The sequence below is a fragment of the Notamacropus eugenii genome, chromosome 6 (genome assembly GCF_028372415.1).
Source record: "Notamacropus eugenii isolate mMacEug1 chromosome 6, mMacEug1.pri_v2, whole genome shotgun sequence".
Lineage (NCBI taxonomy): Eukaryota > Metazoa > Chordata > Mammalia > Diprotodontia > Macropodidae > Notamacropus > Notamacropus eugenii.
This window is the reverse complement of record NC_092877.1, coordinates 103,417,529-103,435,728: the sequence shown is the minus strand read 5'-3', so window position 1 is coordinate 103,435,728 and position 18,200 is coordinate 103,417,529. Positions and strand designations below refer to the sequence as shown.

The 18,200-nt window shown below is 36.3% G+C and overlaps 1 protein-coding gene across 1 annotated transcript in view; it reads right to left on the bottom strand.

The window, feature by feature from the left end:
- Positions 1–9,206: 9,206 nt before the first annotated feature.
- CWH43 (cell wall biogenesis 43 C-terminal homolog) overlaps positions 9,207–18,200 on the bottom strand; it is a 54,950-nt gene continuing 45,956 nt past the window's right edge. Inside the window, 3 exon segments of the mRNA XM_072621434.1 lie at positions 9,207–9,301; positions 10,986–11,140; positions 17,271–17,332. Of these exon segments, the coding sequence (XP_072477535.1) occupies positions 9,207–9,301; positions 10,986–11,140; positions 17,271–17,332 (312 nt within the window).

Here is an 18,200-nt window from a genome sequence, read left to right as displayed (position 1 = left end):
ATTGGAAAAATGGAAGATAATGTGAAATATCTTATTGGAAAAACAACTGACCTGGAAAATAGATTCAGGAGAGACAATGTAAAAATTCTGGGACTACCTGAAAACCATAATCAAAAGAAGAGCCTAGACATCATCTTCCATGAAATTATCAAGGAAAACTGCCCTGAGATTCTAGAACCAAAGGGCCAAATAAATATTCAAGGAATCCACAGAACACCGCATGAAAGAGATCCAAAAAGAGAAACTCCTAGGAACATTGTGGCCAAATTCCAGAATTCCCAGGTGAAAGAGAAAATATTGCAAGCAGCTAGAAAGAAACAATTCAAGTATTGTGGAAATACAATCAGGATAACACAAGATCTAGCAGCCTCTACATTAAGGGATCGAAGGGAATGGAATAGGATATTCCAGAAGTCAAAGGAACTAGGACTAAAACCAAGAATCACCTACCCAGCAAAACTGAGTGTAATACTTCAGGAGAAAAAATGGTCTTTCAATGAAATAGAGGATTTTCAAATTTTCTTGATGAAAAGACCAGAGCTGAAAAGAAAATTTGACTTTCAAACACAAGAATGAAGAGAACCATGAAAAGGTGAACAGCAAAGAGAAGTCATAAGGGACTTACTAAAATTGAACTGTTTACATCCCTACATGGAAAGACAATATTTGTAACTCTTGAAACATTTCAGTATCTGGGTACTGGGTGGGATTACACACACACACACATGCACACATGCACACATACATAGAGACAGAGTGCACAGAGTGAATTGAAGAGGATGGGATCATATCTTAAAAAAAAAAATGAAATCAAGCAGTGAGAGAGAAATATTGGGAGGAGAAAGGGAGAAATTGAATGGGGCAAATTATCTCTCATAAAAGAGGCAAGCAAAAGACTTATTAGTGGAGGGATAAAGAGGGGAGGTGAGAGAAAAACATGAGGTCTACTCTCATCACATTCCACTAAAGGAAAGAATAAAATGCACACTCATTTTGATAGGAAAACCTATCTCACAATACAGGAGAGTGGGGGACAAGGGCACAAGCAGGGTGGGGGGGGAGGATAGAAGAGAGAGCAGATTGGTCATAGGGGCAATTAGAATGCTTGGTGTTTGGGGGGGGGAGGGGATAAAAGGGGAGAAAATTTGTAACCCAAAATTTTGTGAAAATGAATGTTAAAAGTTAAATAAATAAATTTAATTAAAAAAAAGAAAAAAGAAAAAGAAAAACAACTGACCTGGAAAATAGATCCAGGAGAGACAATTTAAAAATTAGGGGACTACATGAAAGCCATGATCAAAAAAAGAGCCTAGACATCCTCTTTCATGAAATTATCAAGGAAAACTGCCCTGATATTCTAGAACCAGGGAGAAAAATAAATACTGAAAGAATCCACCAATCACCTCCTGAAAGAGATCCAAAAAGAGAAACTCCTAGGAACATTGCGGCCAAATTCCAGAGTTCCCTGGTCAAGAAGAAAATATTGCAAGCAGCTAGAAAGAAACAATTCAAGTACTGTAGAAATACAATCAGGATAACACAAGATCTAGCAGCTTCTACATTAAGGGATGGAAGGGCATGGAACAGGATATTCCAGAAGTCAAAGAAACTAGGACTAAAACCAAGAATCATCTACCCAGCAAAACTGAGTATAATACTTAAGGGGAAAAAATGGTCTTTCAATTAAATAGAGGACTTTCAAATATTCTTGATGAAAAGACCAGAGCTAAAAAGAAAATGTGACTTTCAAACACAAGAATGAAAAGAACCATGAAAAGGTGAACAGCAAAGAGAAGTCATAAGGGACTTACTAAAGTTGAACTATTTACATTCCTACATGGAAAGACAATATTTGTAACTCTTGAAACTTTTCAGTATCTGGGTAGTGGGTGGGATTACACACACACACACACACACACACACACACACACATATACAGCACAGAGTGAATTGAATAGGATGGGATCATATCTTTAAAAAATGAAATTAAGCAGTGAGAGAAATATATTGGGAGGAGAAAGGGAGAAATGGAATGGGGCAAATTATCTCTCATAAAAGAGGCAAGCAAAAGACTTTTTAGTGGAGGGAGAAAGAGGGGAGGTGAGAGAAAAACATGAAGTTTACCCTCATCACCTTCCACTAAAGGAAGGAATAAAATGCACACTCATTTTGGTATGAAAACCTATCTTACAATACAGGAAAGTGGGGGTGAAAGGGATAAGCAGGGTGGGGGGGATGATGGAAGGGAGGGCGGTGGGAGGAGGGAGCAATTCGAAGTCAACACCCTTGGGGAGAGACAGGATCCAAACAGAGAATAGAAGCAATGGGGGGCAGGATAGGATGGAGAGAAATATAGTTAGTCTTACACAACACGACTATTATGGAAGTGATTTGCAAAACCACACAGATATGGCCTATATTGAATTGCTTGCCTTCCCAAAGGGAATGGGTGGGGAGGGAGGGATGAAGAGAAGTTGGAACTCAGTTTTAGGAACAACTATTGAGTGCTGTTCTTGCTACAAGGAAATAAGAAATACAGGTAATGGGGTATAGAAAGTTATCTGGCCCTACAGGACAAAAGAGAAGATAGGGACAAGGAAAGGGAGGGATGATAGAAGAGAGGGCCGATTGGTGATAGGGGCAATTAGAATGCTCAGTGTTTTGGGGTGGGGGAGGGGACAAATGGGGAGAAAATTTGGAACCCAAAATTTTGTGAAAATGAATGTTAAAAGTTAAATAAATAAATTTTTAAAAAATTTTTAAAAAAAAGATCAGCAAAGAAGTTGAAGACATTGAGACCTCTCTGGGCACATTTGGTCCCTCTGAAAAATTTTTCAGTAGAAAAAGAACTGAACTGTTGATATTAGCTCTCTAGAAACTGTGACACATGAAAAATTCTAATGCTTCCTAAGAGAAGGCATTATGACCATCCCTAATCCAACAGCAGGCAGGTAAACTAACTTTTTGGGGCTATATTTTTCTCTTTCTATTTCTTCCTACTAGGCAAATAAAATAAAAAAGGTCTATGGCCTGGATGGGTCTTCAGAGGTCTCCTTGTCCAACTCACTTTATAGCTAAGGTAACCAATGCCTATGGAAGATGAAGTCTTTCCCAACATCACTGAGCAGAAGAGCCAGAATCTCTTCTCCCCTCCTCTCCCCACCCTTGTAAATTCTAAGGAGATAAGTAAAACTAGTATAGATTCAACATTGTATTAATGTTTCTTATGGCTAACATATTAACTTTAGGTCAAATATGCAATATACAATTTTCATTTTTCACGTGTTGATTGTACCCTTTCTATGTCACCGTCCCTTGGATAATCCATGTATACAATAAATATGTCTTGGAAAACTTATGCTTCTGCATATTACCATTGTATCTCCAACAAAAGGTCTAGATTCATTTTGCCGAATATTTCTGGCTTACTGCTTTCTCTTAGACAATCTGGAATAACTATCAACTCCCGTTATGAGCACACAGACCCACAAAACCCAAAAAGGTTTATTTTGAAGTTAAGGGAAAGAAACAGAAGTCATACTAGGGACAATCAGAAACAATCATACCCACCAGTGAGCAACCATCTCTCCTCACACGTCTGAAGAGTTTTCATCATTGCAGCATGGCTGTAGACAGGACTCCATCAGCAGTCCTCCCCAGCCCAACCCCGTCCCCTCCACAGGTCCTCCAACACAATACATACACAGTACTATTTCTTTACAGCTCTTGCCCCCAGGCCCTCTCTGAATTTATTCCCGGGGCTGGCTACTTTGGCTGTCCAACCCAACATCTCTCACTTCCCTGCTATTCTCCTTAGCCTCCAGCAGATGGGGGCTATTCTCTAGAGACCACTCCTCTTTCACCAGAATCTCTGCTAGCCTGAATTCCAATCCAAAACATAACTCTGCTTTTCATAATCCTTCTCTTTTATTTCAGTTCCTATGGCCTTTGCCCTGGTTTCTCCAAGGTCACCCATCTTTCCTTGCCTTTCAGAAGTGGGTCTCTTTTCCCAGCTCCATGTAGTCTCATGGCGAAAACATAATGTGAATCTTCTTTCAGCTGACTTCTAGGCTGGTACGCTTCTCTCACTCTCCACAGATCTAGAGGATCAAGGAAGGACCCTTCACTTCCCCATTGTCTTTCAGCCTACCATGATTCATTCCCTTTGGACAGGGGGCAGCACTATTCATATTATTCAGGGCCACTTCCAGAAACATGGAGGGGAAAGAAGGTAACATATTCTCCCCCAGACACTATCACCATCAAGGAGAGAAAGATTTTTACCTAACAGTTATACAGATAAAATGAAAGAGGAGAGGAGATAATAAACGTCTCTGGAAACTACAAAGTTTTGATAAGTACGAAGGTGGAAAGTACAGAAGAACGAAGGATGAGGCCCCTGGAATGGAGAAGGTCTACCCTAGAATGCAAAGGAGAAAATGAAAAAAAGATTATTTTGGATGCTTCTAACTGCAAAGCTCTACCCTGCATCTTTTTAGAACAAGTGCATACCTAAGAATCCTTGAGTCAGCAGAATATCACAGCCTCACTAAATTTCTGAATCACAATAGATCTCAGGAACCATCCAACCTATAGCTTAACTATTTAACAAGCCTCTGCTGAAAGACCTTCAATGTAGGAAAAGCTCCTACCCCCTAAGGCAGTGGAGGGTGCTAATTTTTTTTAGAAGTTTTTCCTTTCATCAAACCTACATTCACCTCTTTGCAATCTCCAACTTATAGCTCCTAGTTTTACTCTTCAAGGACCAAACAAAACTTTAATCTACCTTCCTGGTCACAGCCCTTCAGATACTTAAAGACAGCTGTTACACTCCCATATCCCAATGCTTCTTTTCTCAAGGTACAGACTCTCCACTTGTTTTAACCAATTCTTATATGACATGAAATCAAGACCTTTCACTATACCAATTGTCATTCTCTGGTTGCTCTCCATTTTATCAACATCTATTCTAAAATGTGATGGACAGAACTGAATTTAATATTCTAGATGTAGTCTAAGTAGGACAGAGTTCTAGTACCTTCCAATTTCTGGAAACCAGGTCTGCTTTAATGAACCCAAGACTGAATTAGCTTTTTTGAACACTTGTATTATATTGTTCGTTCATATTGAGCTTAAAATCCCAAGATTTTTTCCCAATAAACATTAGTCTTGATCTTGCTAAGAAACAACTGGTGCTTTGTCATCTTAAAAAAACAACAACCATAAAACCCTTATTTAAAACAAAACAAAACAAAATCAACATATTGCAAGTTAAGTAAAACAGATGAAATGGAAAACTTCCAAGAATGTTAGAATATGTTTATAGAGATATTGTTAGAAAGTTCCTATTATGCCAAAAATAAGAGAGAGAAATGTTTATATAATTGTCTCACTATGTTCTGTACAGATGCAGACATTGGTTAAATAATTTGCATGCATATCTCCATTATGAACAAAGTGAGATGGATTAAGAGGTCACTAGTACATTATTGTATGCCCAGAAATCCCATTTATTCTTGGTCAAACTATGAAATAGGTTCCTGGTGTTAATATTAATACCCACAAACCTCTTATCTACAGTGATATAGGGAATATTGGGGGAGAGGTGGAAATATCGTTCTTAGAAATTTAATTCCATTTCTAATCAGTAGGGTTGGATTTCTTTTTTTTTTTGGAAGTGCCATTTGATTAGTGAAGGGATAGAGAGGCAAACTATGCAGATCAGCAGCCAATAATCTTAGAAAGTTGATTTGGTTGCAATGAGAGATTAAATGCCTCCCCCATGATCACATGACTAGTATTCATCATTAGACCTTGGCCTAAAAGGTCCAAGGTGTCCCACTGCATCCTGGGCCATCTCCTAATGAATATCTGGGTCACTGGATTCAGATGGAGGAGAAGTGAGGCTGGTGACTTTGCACAGCCCTCCCTCCCTCAAAACAAAGTTAATTGTAAGTCATGTCATTATTTCTCTGATGGCATGGTCTTCTTTGGCAACAAAGGACAAACACAACAAAGTATTCATCATGGGCAGAAATTGAGCCCATAGAAGCAGCAAGATTCTAAGACAGTTCCAAAAGACTCTTGATGGAAAATGCTATCCACATCCGGAGAAAGAATTAGAGAGTCTGAATGTAGATGGAAGCATGCTATTTATTCTCTCTCTTTTTTGTTTTTTGTTTCTTCCTTCTCATGGTTCATTCCATTGGTACTAATTCTTCTTTACAACATGACTAATGTAAAATATGTTTAATATGATTATATATGTGGAGCTTATACCAGATTGCATGCTGTCTTGCAGAGGAGGAAATGGAGGGAGGGGGCAAAAATTTAGAACTCAAAAGTTTGTAGAACTGACTGTTGTAAACTTAAAATAAATAATTTTTTTTTAAAAAAAGAATATTTAGAATAATAAAAGGCGGAGAAGCAGCATGGCAAAGGAGACAGAGCAAGATGATAATCTACACTATCCTTGGCTACCTCTTAGAATCTAGTACAGAGTAAACACTTCATAAATGCTTGCTGCTGAATGGATTTAGCATGAGGTTCAGTCTCACCATTAGCACAGGGGGACAACATCTTACTCTGACATCATACTTTTAACAAATCTATACTCCTAATTGAACAAATTATTGGAAAAGTTAGAATTAAAAAATCTTGGTACTTTCCAAATGAGACTACTAAAAAAAATACATTTCTCAATACCATATGACACTTTTATAAAAATTGATCTTCTATTAGACAAAAGAGAAATTGAAAATAAATATTAAAAAGCAGAAATAGTAAATACATCTTTTATAAATAATAACCATAATAAAATAGTAATTGATTCAGGGAGCATAAATAAAATGCACAGACCTAAGTGGAGACAATAATTAAATCATAAATAACGAATGGGTCAATGAACAAATTAAAGGAATATTAATAATTATGTGAGAAACAATAGGCATGATGGGACAACTTGCCAACATTTCTGAAATTCAGTTAAAGCAGGTCTCGGAAGGAAAATATATCCCTAGGAGCATACTTTTCAGAAAGTAGATGAAGAGAGAATTAATGAGCTGAATATGCATTTAGAAAATTAGAAACCTAATATATAAACCCAAAACAAGCACAAAAGAAGACATTTTGAACATCAGAGAAAAATAAATTGGAAGCAAAAAAAAGACTATAGAAGTGATAAACAAAACTGAAAGCTGTTTTTTGAAGCGCTAATAAAAATAATAAACCTTTAGCCAAACTGGTTAAAATGAGAGCAAAACAAATCAAGTCAAAAAAATTAAAAATGGACAAGATGAAATCACAACAAAATCAGAAAAAATAAAAATTCACCACAGCCTATTATGTGTAGCAACATCCCAACAAAAGTGAGAACACAAAAGAAACAGAGAAGTATCTCCAAAAATATAAAATATCCAAACTAACACAGCATCAAATAGAAAATTCCAGAAAAGAAAGCTAGCTACAAAAGAATTACCAAATAAAAAAAAATAATTCTTAGTGTTAATGAATTTACAGGAGACTATTATCAAGCTTTGAAAGAACAAGTAATAGCTATTACACAACCAAAAAAAATCTCGAAATTGCTAAAGAAATTACTAAACTCCTTCATGAGACAAATGTAGTTTCCCCCCTGCAAAAAAAAAAACAAACCACAAAAAATAAACCAACCCAAGAAGGAGAAAGTTAAAAAAGAGAATTATGTAATAATATAATTTAATGACTATCAGTTAAAGAATTTTAATTAAAATCCTAGCCCCTCCAAAAAAGACTATTGCAATTTATTTAGAAATCATTCATTATTATCAAGTTGGATTTATACTAGAGATGCAATGATTGAATATTAGGAAACCCAAACATAAATATGTAAAAACAAAAATATCTCAAAAACCAAAATACCTCAAGAGATGAAGAAAAAAAGACTTTGACAAATACAAAACCCTTCTATGCTAATAAAAAAAAGCTTATAAAATACAGACATAGAGGTATTTTTAATATAAAAGGTATCTACCCAAAATGAAAAGTAAATATTATGTATAATGAGGAAACACTAAAAGCTTTTCTAGTGCATACAGGAATAAAGCAGGGAGGGCCCTTTCCTCAGTATTATTTGATATAGTTCCAGAAATGCTAGCAGTAGTAGTGATATAAAAGAAATTAAAGAAATAAGAATAAGCCAAAAAAAGAGATAAACCATCCTCACTTGCTGATGACTTTATCGTTTACTTAGAAAACCCTTGGAAATAGCAAAGAAACTGAAGTGCTGCACTCGTAGGATGGAACATCGAGGGTCAAATTCTGTCTTGGGAACTTAGGAGCTGTGTAACTGTGTAACTTCTCTGAGCTTCAGTTTCCTCATTCATAAAATGGGAAAAATAATACCTGTAATATCTGCCTCACAAGGGTGTTGTGAGGATAAGATACAAATGAGATAATACATACAAAGTCCTTTGCAAACCTTAAAGTATAACATAATTTTAGTTTTTATTGTGTTAAAAATATTAGAAATTCTCCTGATGTCATATGCAACCATATGTGTTCCATAATTTGACTATAAATTTAAGAAAAAATATCAGGAGAAATGTTATTTATGTTATTATTATTACTCAACATAATTAAAATTATGGGGCATTTCTCATTGTACATATTCTATATGATTTTTTAGGTTTTTAATTTGAATGAATGAAAAAATTAAGAAGTGTTTGCTAAGCATTTAACTGTGTACAAGCACTCTGATAAGTACTGAGGATATTAATACAAGCAGGTCAGATATTCCCTGCTCTCAAAGAGCTTACATTCCAATGGAAGAACATCATCTATAAAGGGGAGCTAGAAAGAGGGGAGGGGAGGTTGTATGATCGGGAAGGTGCATAGTTTGGACACAAAGAAGTGGTGCATTGGTCTAGTTCAGGGGTGGGGAACCTGTGGCCTCAAGGCCACATGTGGTCCTCTAGGTCCTCAAATGTGGCCCTTTGACTGAATCCAAACCTCACAGTCGAAGGGCCTTATCCATTTTCCTAGATCCAGACAATATTAGGTGAAAGTTCACCTATTCAGGGCCCAAGGTCCCAGAGGCAGAGTCTGAATTCCAGTGGGATGAGGTTTTTACTCTATATTTTTTTCTCCATCTTCTTTGGTTTAAAGTGAAAAATAAAGGTTTATAGGATTTTTTACTCCTTGAATTGCTCAGTAAATGATTCTTCATTTTAGTCCATTAGTACAAAGTATTTGAAAGTACTCATGTGAAAATGATGATTATTTTCAAAATTATATCCTACTTTGTAGGATTCTGAACCTAATCAAAAACAATTGGCATGAGAAAGACACATTCAACCACACTTTTTTTGAGATATGTGCTATTTTACAGAAAATTCACCAAAGGCAAGTGTTCATATGGTGGTCAGAAGAAGCAAAAGGAGGACACTCTCAAGAACTCTCTGAAGAATTTTGGAATCCATCATGTGACCTGGGAGACACTAGCAAAAGACCACCTAGCATGGTGGGCCCTCATCAAAGAGGGTGCAAGGCTTTATGAGTGAAGCATAATTGCAGCAGCTCAAAAGAAACTTGAGATGTATAAACTTATAGACATCTCCATTTCAAATGTTTATATGGACTAGTTGTACCCAACCAATGTGGCAGAGCCTTCCAAGTTCATATTGGTCTGATCATACTCAGACATACTGTACTTTGACCCCAACATAATGATGTCCTTCATTCTCAAAGTGAACCAAAATGACAACAACCAGCCATGGGAGACAATATGGTAGAAGGGATAGAGCATAAGACTTGGAGTCAGGAAGACCTAGGCTCAAGCTTCACCTCTAACACATGCTGGCTGTGATCCTGGGCAAATCATTTAACTTCTCATAACCTTAATTGCCCCATCTGTAAAATAGGGATAATACCTCAAAGGGTTGTTGTGCGTGTCAAATGAGAAAATGTAAGCAAAGTGCTCTATAAACTTTAAAGTGCCACACAAATGTTAGCTATTATTATTACCTCTGTTGAAACAGATGAGACAGATTATCTGAATGAAGTAGATTATTAAATTTTGATTTAAGAAAACACATACAGGCTAAAAACTTGGACTCAGTCTAAAAGCTGTACCCAAGGACTTAGAAGGCCACATGTACCCTTGAGAGGCTGAAGGTTCCCCATCCCTATGTATAAGAGATACCCCCATATTAAAAATTAGTTGCTCAGCTTGTTGAATACTTAAATGCTGTTGTTGGTCAGTTGTTTTTCAGTCATGTCTGACTCTTCATGACCCCAATTTGAGGTTTTCTTGGCAAAGATACTGGAATGGTTTGCCATTTCTTTCTCCAGCTTATTTTACAGATGAGGAAACTGAGGCAAACATGGTAAGTGAATTTATCTAGTGTCATACCATTAAGAAAGTGTTTGAGGCCAGATCTAGCCACCCCATTCCTATGGCGGATCCACATAAATCACAAAAGAAAATGGAAAGCAATCTAGACCCATCCCCTGATGAATACACTATCTGCCCATTTTATTATTTTGCTTTAGCAGCATGAGTAACCAAGTACTGACTACAATTTATTATTGGTTTAGAGGTAATATTCACATTTCCCAAAGTAGAAATGAGCTGCCTGGAATACTCTCTTTCGTCACTTCCGCTAACTGGAATCTTTACTTTCATTCAAGTTCCACTTCCTATAAGTACTTCCTTAATTCACCCAATTATTAACATGCTGAAATTATTCTGTATGCACAAGGGGGTTCTCAGAAAGCTGAAACTTGCCCTAAGACTTTTGGGATACCTTGTATATTGCCCACTTCTCTGCATACGTCTTTTCCCACAAGAGCGTGTAAGCTTTTTGAGTATAAGGGCTGTTTAATTGTCAATTTCATATCTTCAGTGCCCAATACAGCAAGTAGCACACAGAAGGTATTGAATAAATGCTTATTTAAAGTCAGAGTATCTTAGGCCACATTATAACAGAGAATGTTATATTATAATATGGTATAAAAATGAATTCTCTTATAAACTTTGCCAGGGTCAGTAATTATTTTTTAGTGGTGCATATAATTGATAGGGTCATCAAGAATCCTGAATTTGTCCACCTGAAGCTCAGAGTCACTCAGGCCAGCATGAAAGATCTGTGCATAACCCCACCTAGAGAAGAAGCATAATTATTTTGGAGATCCACTAAAAATTTTGCCAGATTACAAATAACTGATATCTGATTTTAATAAATACCTCCCATTTTATTCTGCTACATGTTTCTGGTTCTTTAATCACTGAATACCTATCTATTTATTTTTTCTTTTCTATTAAAGGGGCCGTCTCCCTGACTACTTTTTAAAGAGGCCTATTCACTGAATGGGTATTACCTCACTTTGAGTGAGTACCTGAAAAGGCCTTAGCCTAAAAGACCGAGGTCTCCCATTGCATCTTGGACTGTCTCCAGTCATCCTGATCAATATCTGGTCGCTGGATCCAGATGGCTCAGGAGGAGAAAGTGAGGCTGGTGACCTTGAACAGCCCTCCCTCACTCAAAAACAAAGTCCAGTGCAAGTCATGTCATCATTTCTCTGATGTCATGGTCCTCTTCAAAAACGAAGGATAAACACAACCAACAACCTCAACTAGAACTAGTCTAACTTATCACTTATGGTAATAATCAAAATAATTGTTGACATAAATGAATACATACCATGCACATAGATTTAATAACCTAATACATTTGGCAGGCCGCCTTCCCTTATTTATGTTAATTCATTTTTAACACTGGAATCATATACAAATTACCTTCATAGACAGATTACCTTCCACACAATTATATTTCTGGTCCAAAAGAGAAATTCTTTAAATTCACAAAACTGAATAAAATTCAGTGCCCTTAGAACTCTTGAAGATTATTATGTTGCAGAGCAGGAACTGATTTACATTTGTAGATGGAGTTTCTTCCCCGTGGGACTCTGAATATCAATTATATCACATGTCTAGTCCAAAAACTGGAAATATAAACCTTCATATCCATGTTTTTAACTCCACAGCAAAGGTTTTAGATGTTTGGAAAATCCAACTTTGTATTTTCCCCTCCAAATATTTACGGCATCCCTTTCTACAAGAAACTCAAATTAATTATCCAAATTATTCTAAGAATGATTTTATGAGATTCTTTGATGGAAAAAACAATTGAGGAACAATGAAGTTAATTTATTCTTCCATGCCTATACAACAAATCAAGGCATTTTTCTGGACATCCAGGTGAGTATTGCTCAGAAGCCTTAATGTTTCCCAGACTTTTCAAATCCAAGTTCCAATCTATTTCGCAGATCCTTCTTTCAAGAAAACATCATAAATTCCTGATTTGCATTTAGGGATGTTCCCCAAGAATGAGACTGAATGTTGATCTAGTCTATTCTTTTGATAAAACATCTTCCACTAATGAGTGGATCCTCTTCTTTCTATTCTTTCACCATGAAATTAGTTCTGATTCATTTAAATTTTTCTTTGTGGTATAAGGCACTACTTAGAAAAGTAGTTCTAAAAGTCTCTGGTTCCTCAAAGGCCCCAATCATTTGAATTTCTTTAATATTATCTTTAGAAGGGGAATGGTATTTTTGGGTGATCAGCTAAAAACTGTTAATAACTTTTACCACTCAATGCTATTGTAGTAGACAGAATCATATCTGGTTTTTGCTACTCCTTCAGCAGAATGAATTTTCTAAGTTCTTTCCGGCTCTAAATCTTACGATCCTCTTCATAAGTAAAAACCAAAGCACATCAGGAAAGAATTATGTCTTAATAAAGAATTTAATAAATAAGAAGATAACTGAGTGGAAAATTATGGTAATCTGTCTGTTGAATACATCCATTACTGAAGTCTAGTTGTTTAGCTCATGAAACTATAATCACTCTTCAGTTCATATACATACATATGCTACTTACAGGCAAAGCACTTAAGGGGAAATAATCAGCCTCTTCAGTTCTGAGATGAAAACTTTAAACTATAAAATGGTGACAAAAACATCAAAATCGTACATTGGGAAATAATAATGAGAAGACAAAAAAATGGAATTCTTTTCTCACAATCCTAATCAAATGAAGAAAGTAGACATGTGGGTTATTAAATAAACCCTGTATTTTTTTTTTAAAAAAGATTCATTTATGTAGCAAAATTTAAAGAGATAGATACCTAGTTATAACTTGGTAGTTTCTCCATTGGTCCTTAACTATGAATTAGCTGTTATTAAGATCCTCTTGTGAAATGACATAATTAAAATATTCCTAGGTAATGCACCCTGCACATATTTAAGCAGAAAAAAAGCATTTTAATTGGAAAAAGTTCAATAAGATGTGTAAAAGATCTATGAGAATATGATATTGCCAGCACCAAAAAAATTAATAGCAACTGAATTCAAAGTTACATAAATTCCTACATAGTAGTGCAATTAATTCATATTGTAGTAAAATTAAGTGAAGTATACAACAAAATCAAAACAAGTAATTTTCTATTACTGGCATACTGGGAATTACAGAGTGAAAATCATTTTAGGTTTTAAAAAAATCTGCCTCCAGTCTATTGATGAATCTAAGCAAGAAATGGAGGGAGTTTATTCATTTCATTACTAGCAGTTGTACTTTGTCACCCCATACACTGGGATGAAAGTCTAATGAGTTTATTTACCTAGGTAAATACATTTATTCCATTCAGTAAAATAACACAAATTATAAATATATAACAAGAGTTTGACAAATGTCCAGACCATCTAATATGTGGGTAAGGTACCAAAGCCCCCATTAGATAAAGTGAGCTAACAAAAAATGAAATCTGAACACATTTATAAAACTGATAACTTAAGAAAAAAATGCACATAAGAAAAAATCTAGTCTCAGCAAAAATATATATACATAAATAAAATTTGGTTGCTTTGCAACTGCACCATAGGCTAGAGATACAGATGTCCAAATATCTTTAAAAACCATAATAAATGTTTTCTGCAAAGTATACAAGAAGATAAATACTCTCATCACAATCCTAAACTTATTTTTGGAAACTTGTTTTTATTTTCAAAGGGTTTCAGGAGATACTGACACAGTAAATAAGTGTTCTATCTAAGATTACAAAAATCTAAAATTTATAATACTCTGCTATATGTGAAAAAATATTCAAATTTACATTACATATTTCTGAGTCCATTCTTTTAAATGTCTGTCATATTTTTCCTTGCATAAGTTACAGATTGGTCAATATCTGGTACTATTGGGTCATCTGGATTAGGATCACAAAGTAGAGAACATAGGAATAAATCCCCAGAACCAGTGGTTATTGTGATCCCAAGATATCAAGATAGATACTTCCTTTATTTAGGTTTGGGGGTAGGGTACACCTTTGTTATGAAAGCATTCTATGACTTAAAAAGAGAGTCTGTTGGAAAATGTATAGTTGATGAGGTTTAGGGGTGCTGGGGACCCCAAAATACCGACAGTCTAGGTCCTGCTCAAATGAATTTGACTCAAGCCTTCTTAAAGCCAAAGAAAACAAAGTTTATTAAAGATTCTTAAAGGTTCACCAAATTGGGTTGGTTCTTAAGGAGCCTAAGCATTTATAACACTTGTATTCACAAGTGGGCCAGATAGAATCTCATCTAGACAGAGTCTGAGCTGGATTACATCTGAGTGCCTTCATGGAGGTGAGATGGAACTCAATACAGAAAAGACTATAGGAGGGATCTGGAGGGGTGGTCTGGTAGTCTAGGGTGATGGGAGGAGGGGTTTAGGGAGGGTCTTGAGGAGAAGTCCAAAGAGAGAATCCAGCGAAGGTCAAAGACCAGAAACAGCTGGAGGCAATCAGGAGATATCAGACAATGGAGGGTTTGGGTGGGAAGCAGGTGGGACAATCAAGAGATAACAGATAATGGCCACAGATTTGAGTATCAAAGGCCAGGTTAAGTGGAGAGATTCAAGGGGAGCTCAAGGAGGCTCCCAGAGTGTGAACCCCATCATAGTGACAAAAAAGACTCCATGTTGATATGCACAATCAGCCAGTCCTATAATAGTTTCTTGTTAGTGGAACAAGTCATTTCCCACCTATTCTGCTGAATAGTGAGGTAAGTGGATCATAATGAAGTTCACTTAATGGAGGAGGGGTAGAGTTGGGCTCTTCTTGCCTTAGATTGTCACTGGGCTGAAGATGAGGGCAGACTATGTCTCATCTTGCTTTTCTTAAAAATCAAAAGTCCTTCTGGAGTTTTTATATGATCCTTTCCAATCTTCTTCCACTTTAAACCTTCCTTTTCCCACTTCCCCAGTACATAACCTACAATCCAGTAACACTGACTTTCTTTTGTTCCTTGAGCACAACACTCTATCCTCAGGCTCTGGGCATTTTCACTGGCTGTTCCCTATGCATGGAATGCTCTTCCTATTCCCTCATCTACTTCTGTCTCAATCTCCATCTTCCTTGGCTTCTTTCCAAGTCCAAGATAAAATCCTGCCTTTTGCAAGAAGCTTTTCTTGATCCTCTGTAATGCTAATGAGAGTTAAAAATCTTCCCCACCCAATGATGGGCAGGCCATTAAAGGAAACTTGATTAGGGGCGGCCCACACACCTTTTGTTAAATTCTAACTAGGCTCTGTTTCTCAAGAGTTGTATGCCCTCTGGCTCTGAAAAGTGTATAAATTCTTTGAGGTGAGGTTTTACTTTGGGGATTACTATTGGAAGTGTTTTGATTGGCCAGAGGAGACTCTGGGTAACTGCTAAGGAGCACCCTACCCGTTTTGAAAACCTAGATGTTGGTGCTTCTCTCTCTGGTAACTATGTATGTATGGTCAGACTGTTGGATCTCTGTTAAATTGTGATGTATGTATTCCTTAACAAGTCAGACAATTGGAAGCCCTGTCTGTTGGTTGATCTTTGTAAATGTCTATTGACTGACTGATTGGTTTTAAAGCTTTAAACCGCCTTATTTCCAAAAATTCATACAAACCTTAGATTTATAAGCTTGGTACTGGAAGATGCTTTAAGATCATTTGGTTTTATCTAAACAAACAAAACAAATCTGCTCATTCATAACCTTCGACAACTTCTCTGAGTACTGATTCTTCCTGATTAGATATATGACTTCCACAGCTGGCCCTGAAAGTGAATTAGTGAGTTCAGGATTGTGAGAAACACAATTCTAAAAGTCTGCTACAAGCTTGATTGAGACCAATGATGAATTGTGAGGTGTCCCTATAAGCGGAGGAATTTCATGATACATCATAACTGAAGGTACTCAAATGTTCCAGCACTCTAACAAGTCAACCAATTTTTTAAAAACCACAGATTTTGCAAAGGGAAGGAACAGTAAGATGATTAGTACTGCCCCCAACTAGAAGGTATAACGAATAGAATGGTGGGGGCCTGGAGTCAGGATGACTTGAGTTTCAATCTAGTCTCAGTTCCTGGCTGAGTCATCCTGGGCAAATCACTTAACCTCCACCTATCTCAGAGTTTCCTCCAACTACAAAATGGGGATCTTAATAGCACCTGCCTCCCAGGGTTGTGAGGAACAAATGAGAGAATATTTGCAAAGCACTTAGCACAGTACCTGGAACATAGTAGTATGTTCTTAATAAATACTTGTTCCTTCCACCCTCCTCACTATCAGTTATTATTATTTCCTATTATCCATACAAAGCAATTATTGCCTTAATAGTGACAATCATTTGCTCAAGGTCATGGTTCCCAGATTTGAAAGGGACATGGGCAGATCCAGGTCACATAAGCCTAAACAAGTCTTTATTATAGGAAGAAGCATGGTATGATAGAAAGAAATGTGGATTTCAAGTTATAAGGCTTGGATTTGAATTCCAAATCTACTACTTAGTACCTGTGTAACCTATGGTAAATGACTTCACCTCTATGGGCCTTGATTTCATTATAAATAAAATGAGTTTGGACTAGAGGATGTCTAAGGCCACTTTAATCACTGAATCTTATAATTCTGTGATCCTATGAAACACAGGAAGGCCCTGCAGACTACAGAGAGCTCTTCCTCCAGGAGGAAAACCCATTAAGGCAATACCACTTGGCTCAGTAGGTCAGTCTGATTCTTGGCACCTTCCTTGCCCTTAAATAAATCATGATGTGCATGAAAAATGTTAGCATCACCTGCCAAATTGATGCTTTCCAAAGTCAGAAAAATGAAGATTCAACAAAGCCCTTCTTTCTAGTGGAGACTAGAGGGATTATTTACATCTCAAAAGGTTATGGTGGGAATAGATTGAAAACCATTCCTGTTTCTGTACTCACCTTATTAGCCCACGATACATGACACACTCACACCATCTGTCAGGATCTGTGCTGTCAACATCCTAATCAACAGCAGGTTGCCAGGTTCAGGGAGGGGGGAGGAAAGGGAGATGGGAGAAACAGTTCTATCTTAAGCAAAAGAAAAGAAAAATGTCCAAGGTCCTAAATTAGCAATGAGCTGCTCAAATAAGAAGTCATAAATATTCACACTTCAAGGATAATATTAAGTCTTTTCTAAATTTAGGAAGCCTGAGACCAGGGTTATATCTCAATAGGGAAGCAAAAGAAAAACATTTTCTTCCTAGGGTCTTAGGGAAAGTCTGAAAACATGGTTACTCTAAGGTAACATACTTTTCAAAATTATTGTTTCTATAAACATAAATATGAATGATGTTAGCTTGTCCATAAAGACTATGGCTGAATTCAGTTCTAAAATATTTTTACTAAAAAGGTTCTCCTGTTGAAACTCAAAATTAGAAACAAAAATATTTTTAAAAATTCCCAGTGTTCTCATCTGTCTTGAAAGGCAGTTTAAAAAAAAAATCAATAACTTGCTCATCTATATTGGGTATAATAAACCTAATGATCGTAACTTCATTGTCCCATTTTATTAGATTTTAAGAGATACTGTTAAATTTTAAGATCTTAGAATTTAGACCCTTGTCTCATAAAAAAATAATCATCATATAAACCTGTTCACTGAGGTTTTATTTTTATGACCAAAATTTCTCTGCATCATTCAATATGTTAACAAACAAAAAAAACACTATAGGATCAGAAATTGTCAGTTCTAAAAGATCCAAGCTTCAAATAGTCATGGTAGAGGTCAATGGAAGGAGTAAATATAAATCAAGTTCTTATAGAAACCCATCCCTCCTTCTCTCTTCCGCACATTCACACTAACACAGCACACTTGAACCAACAGATTAG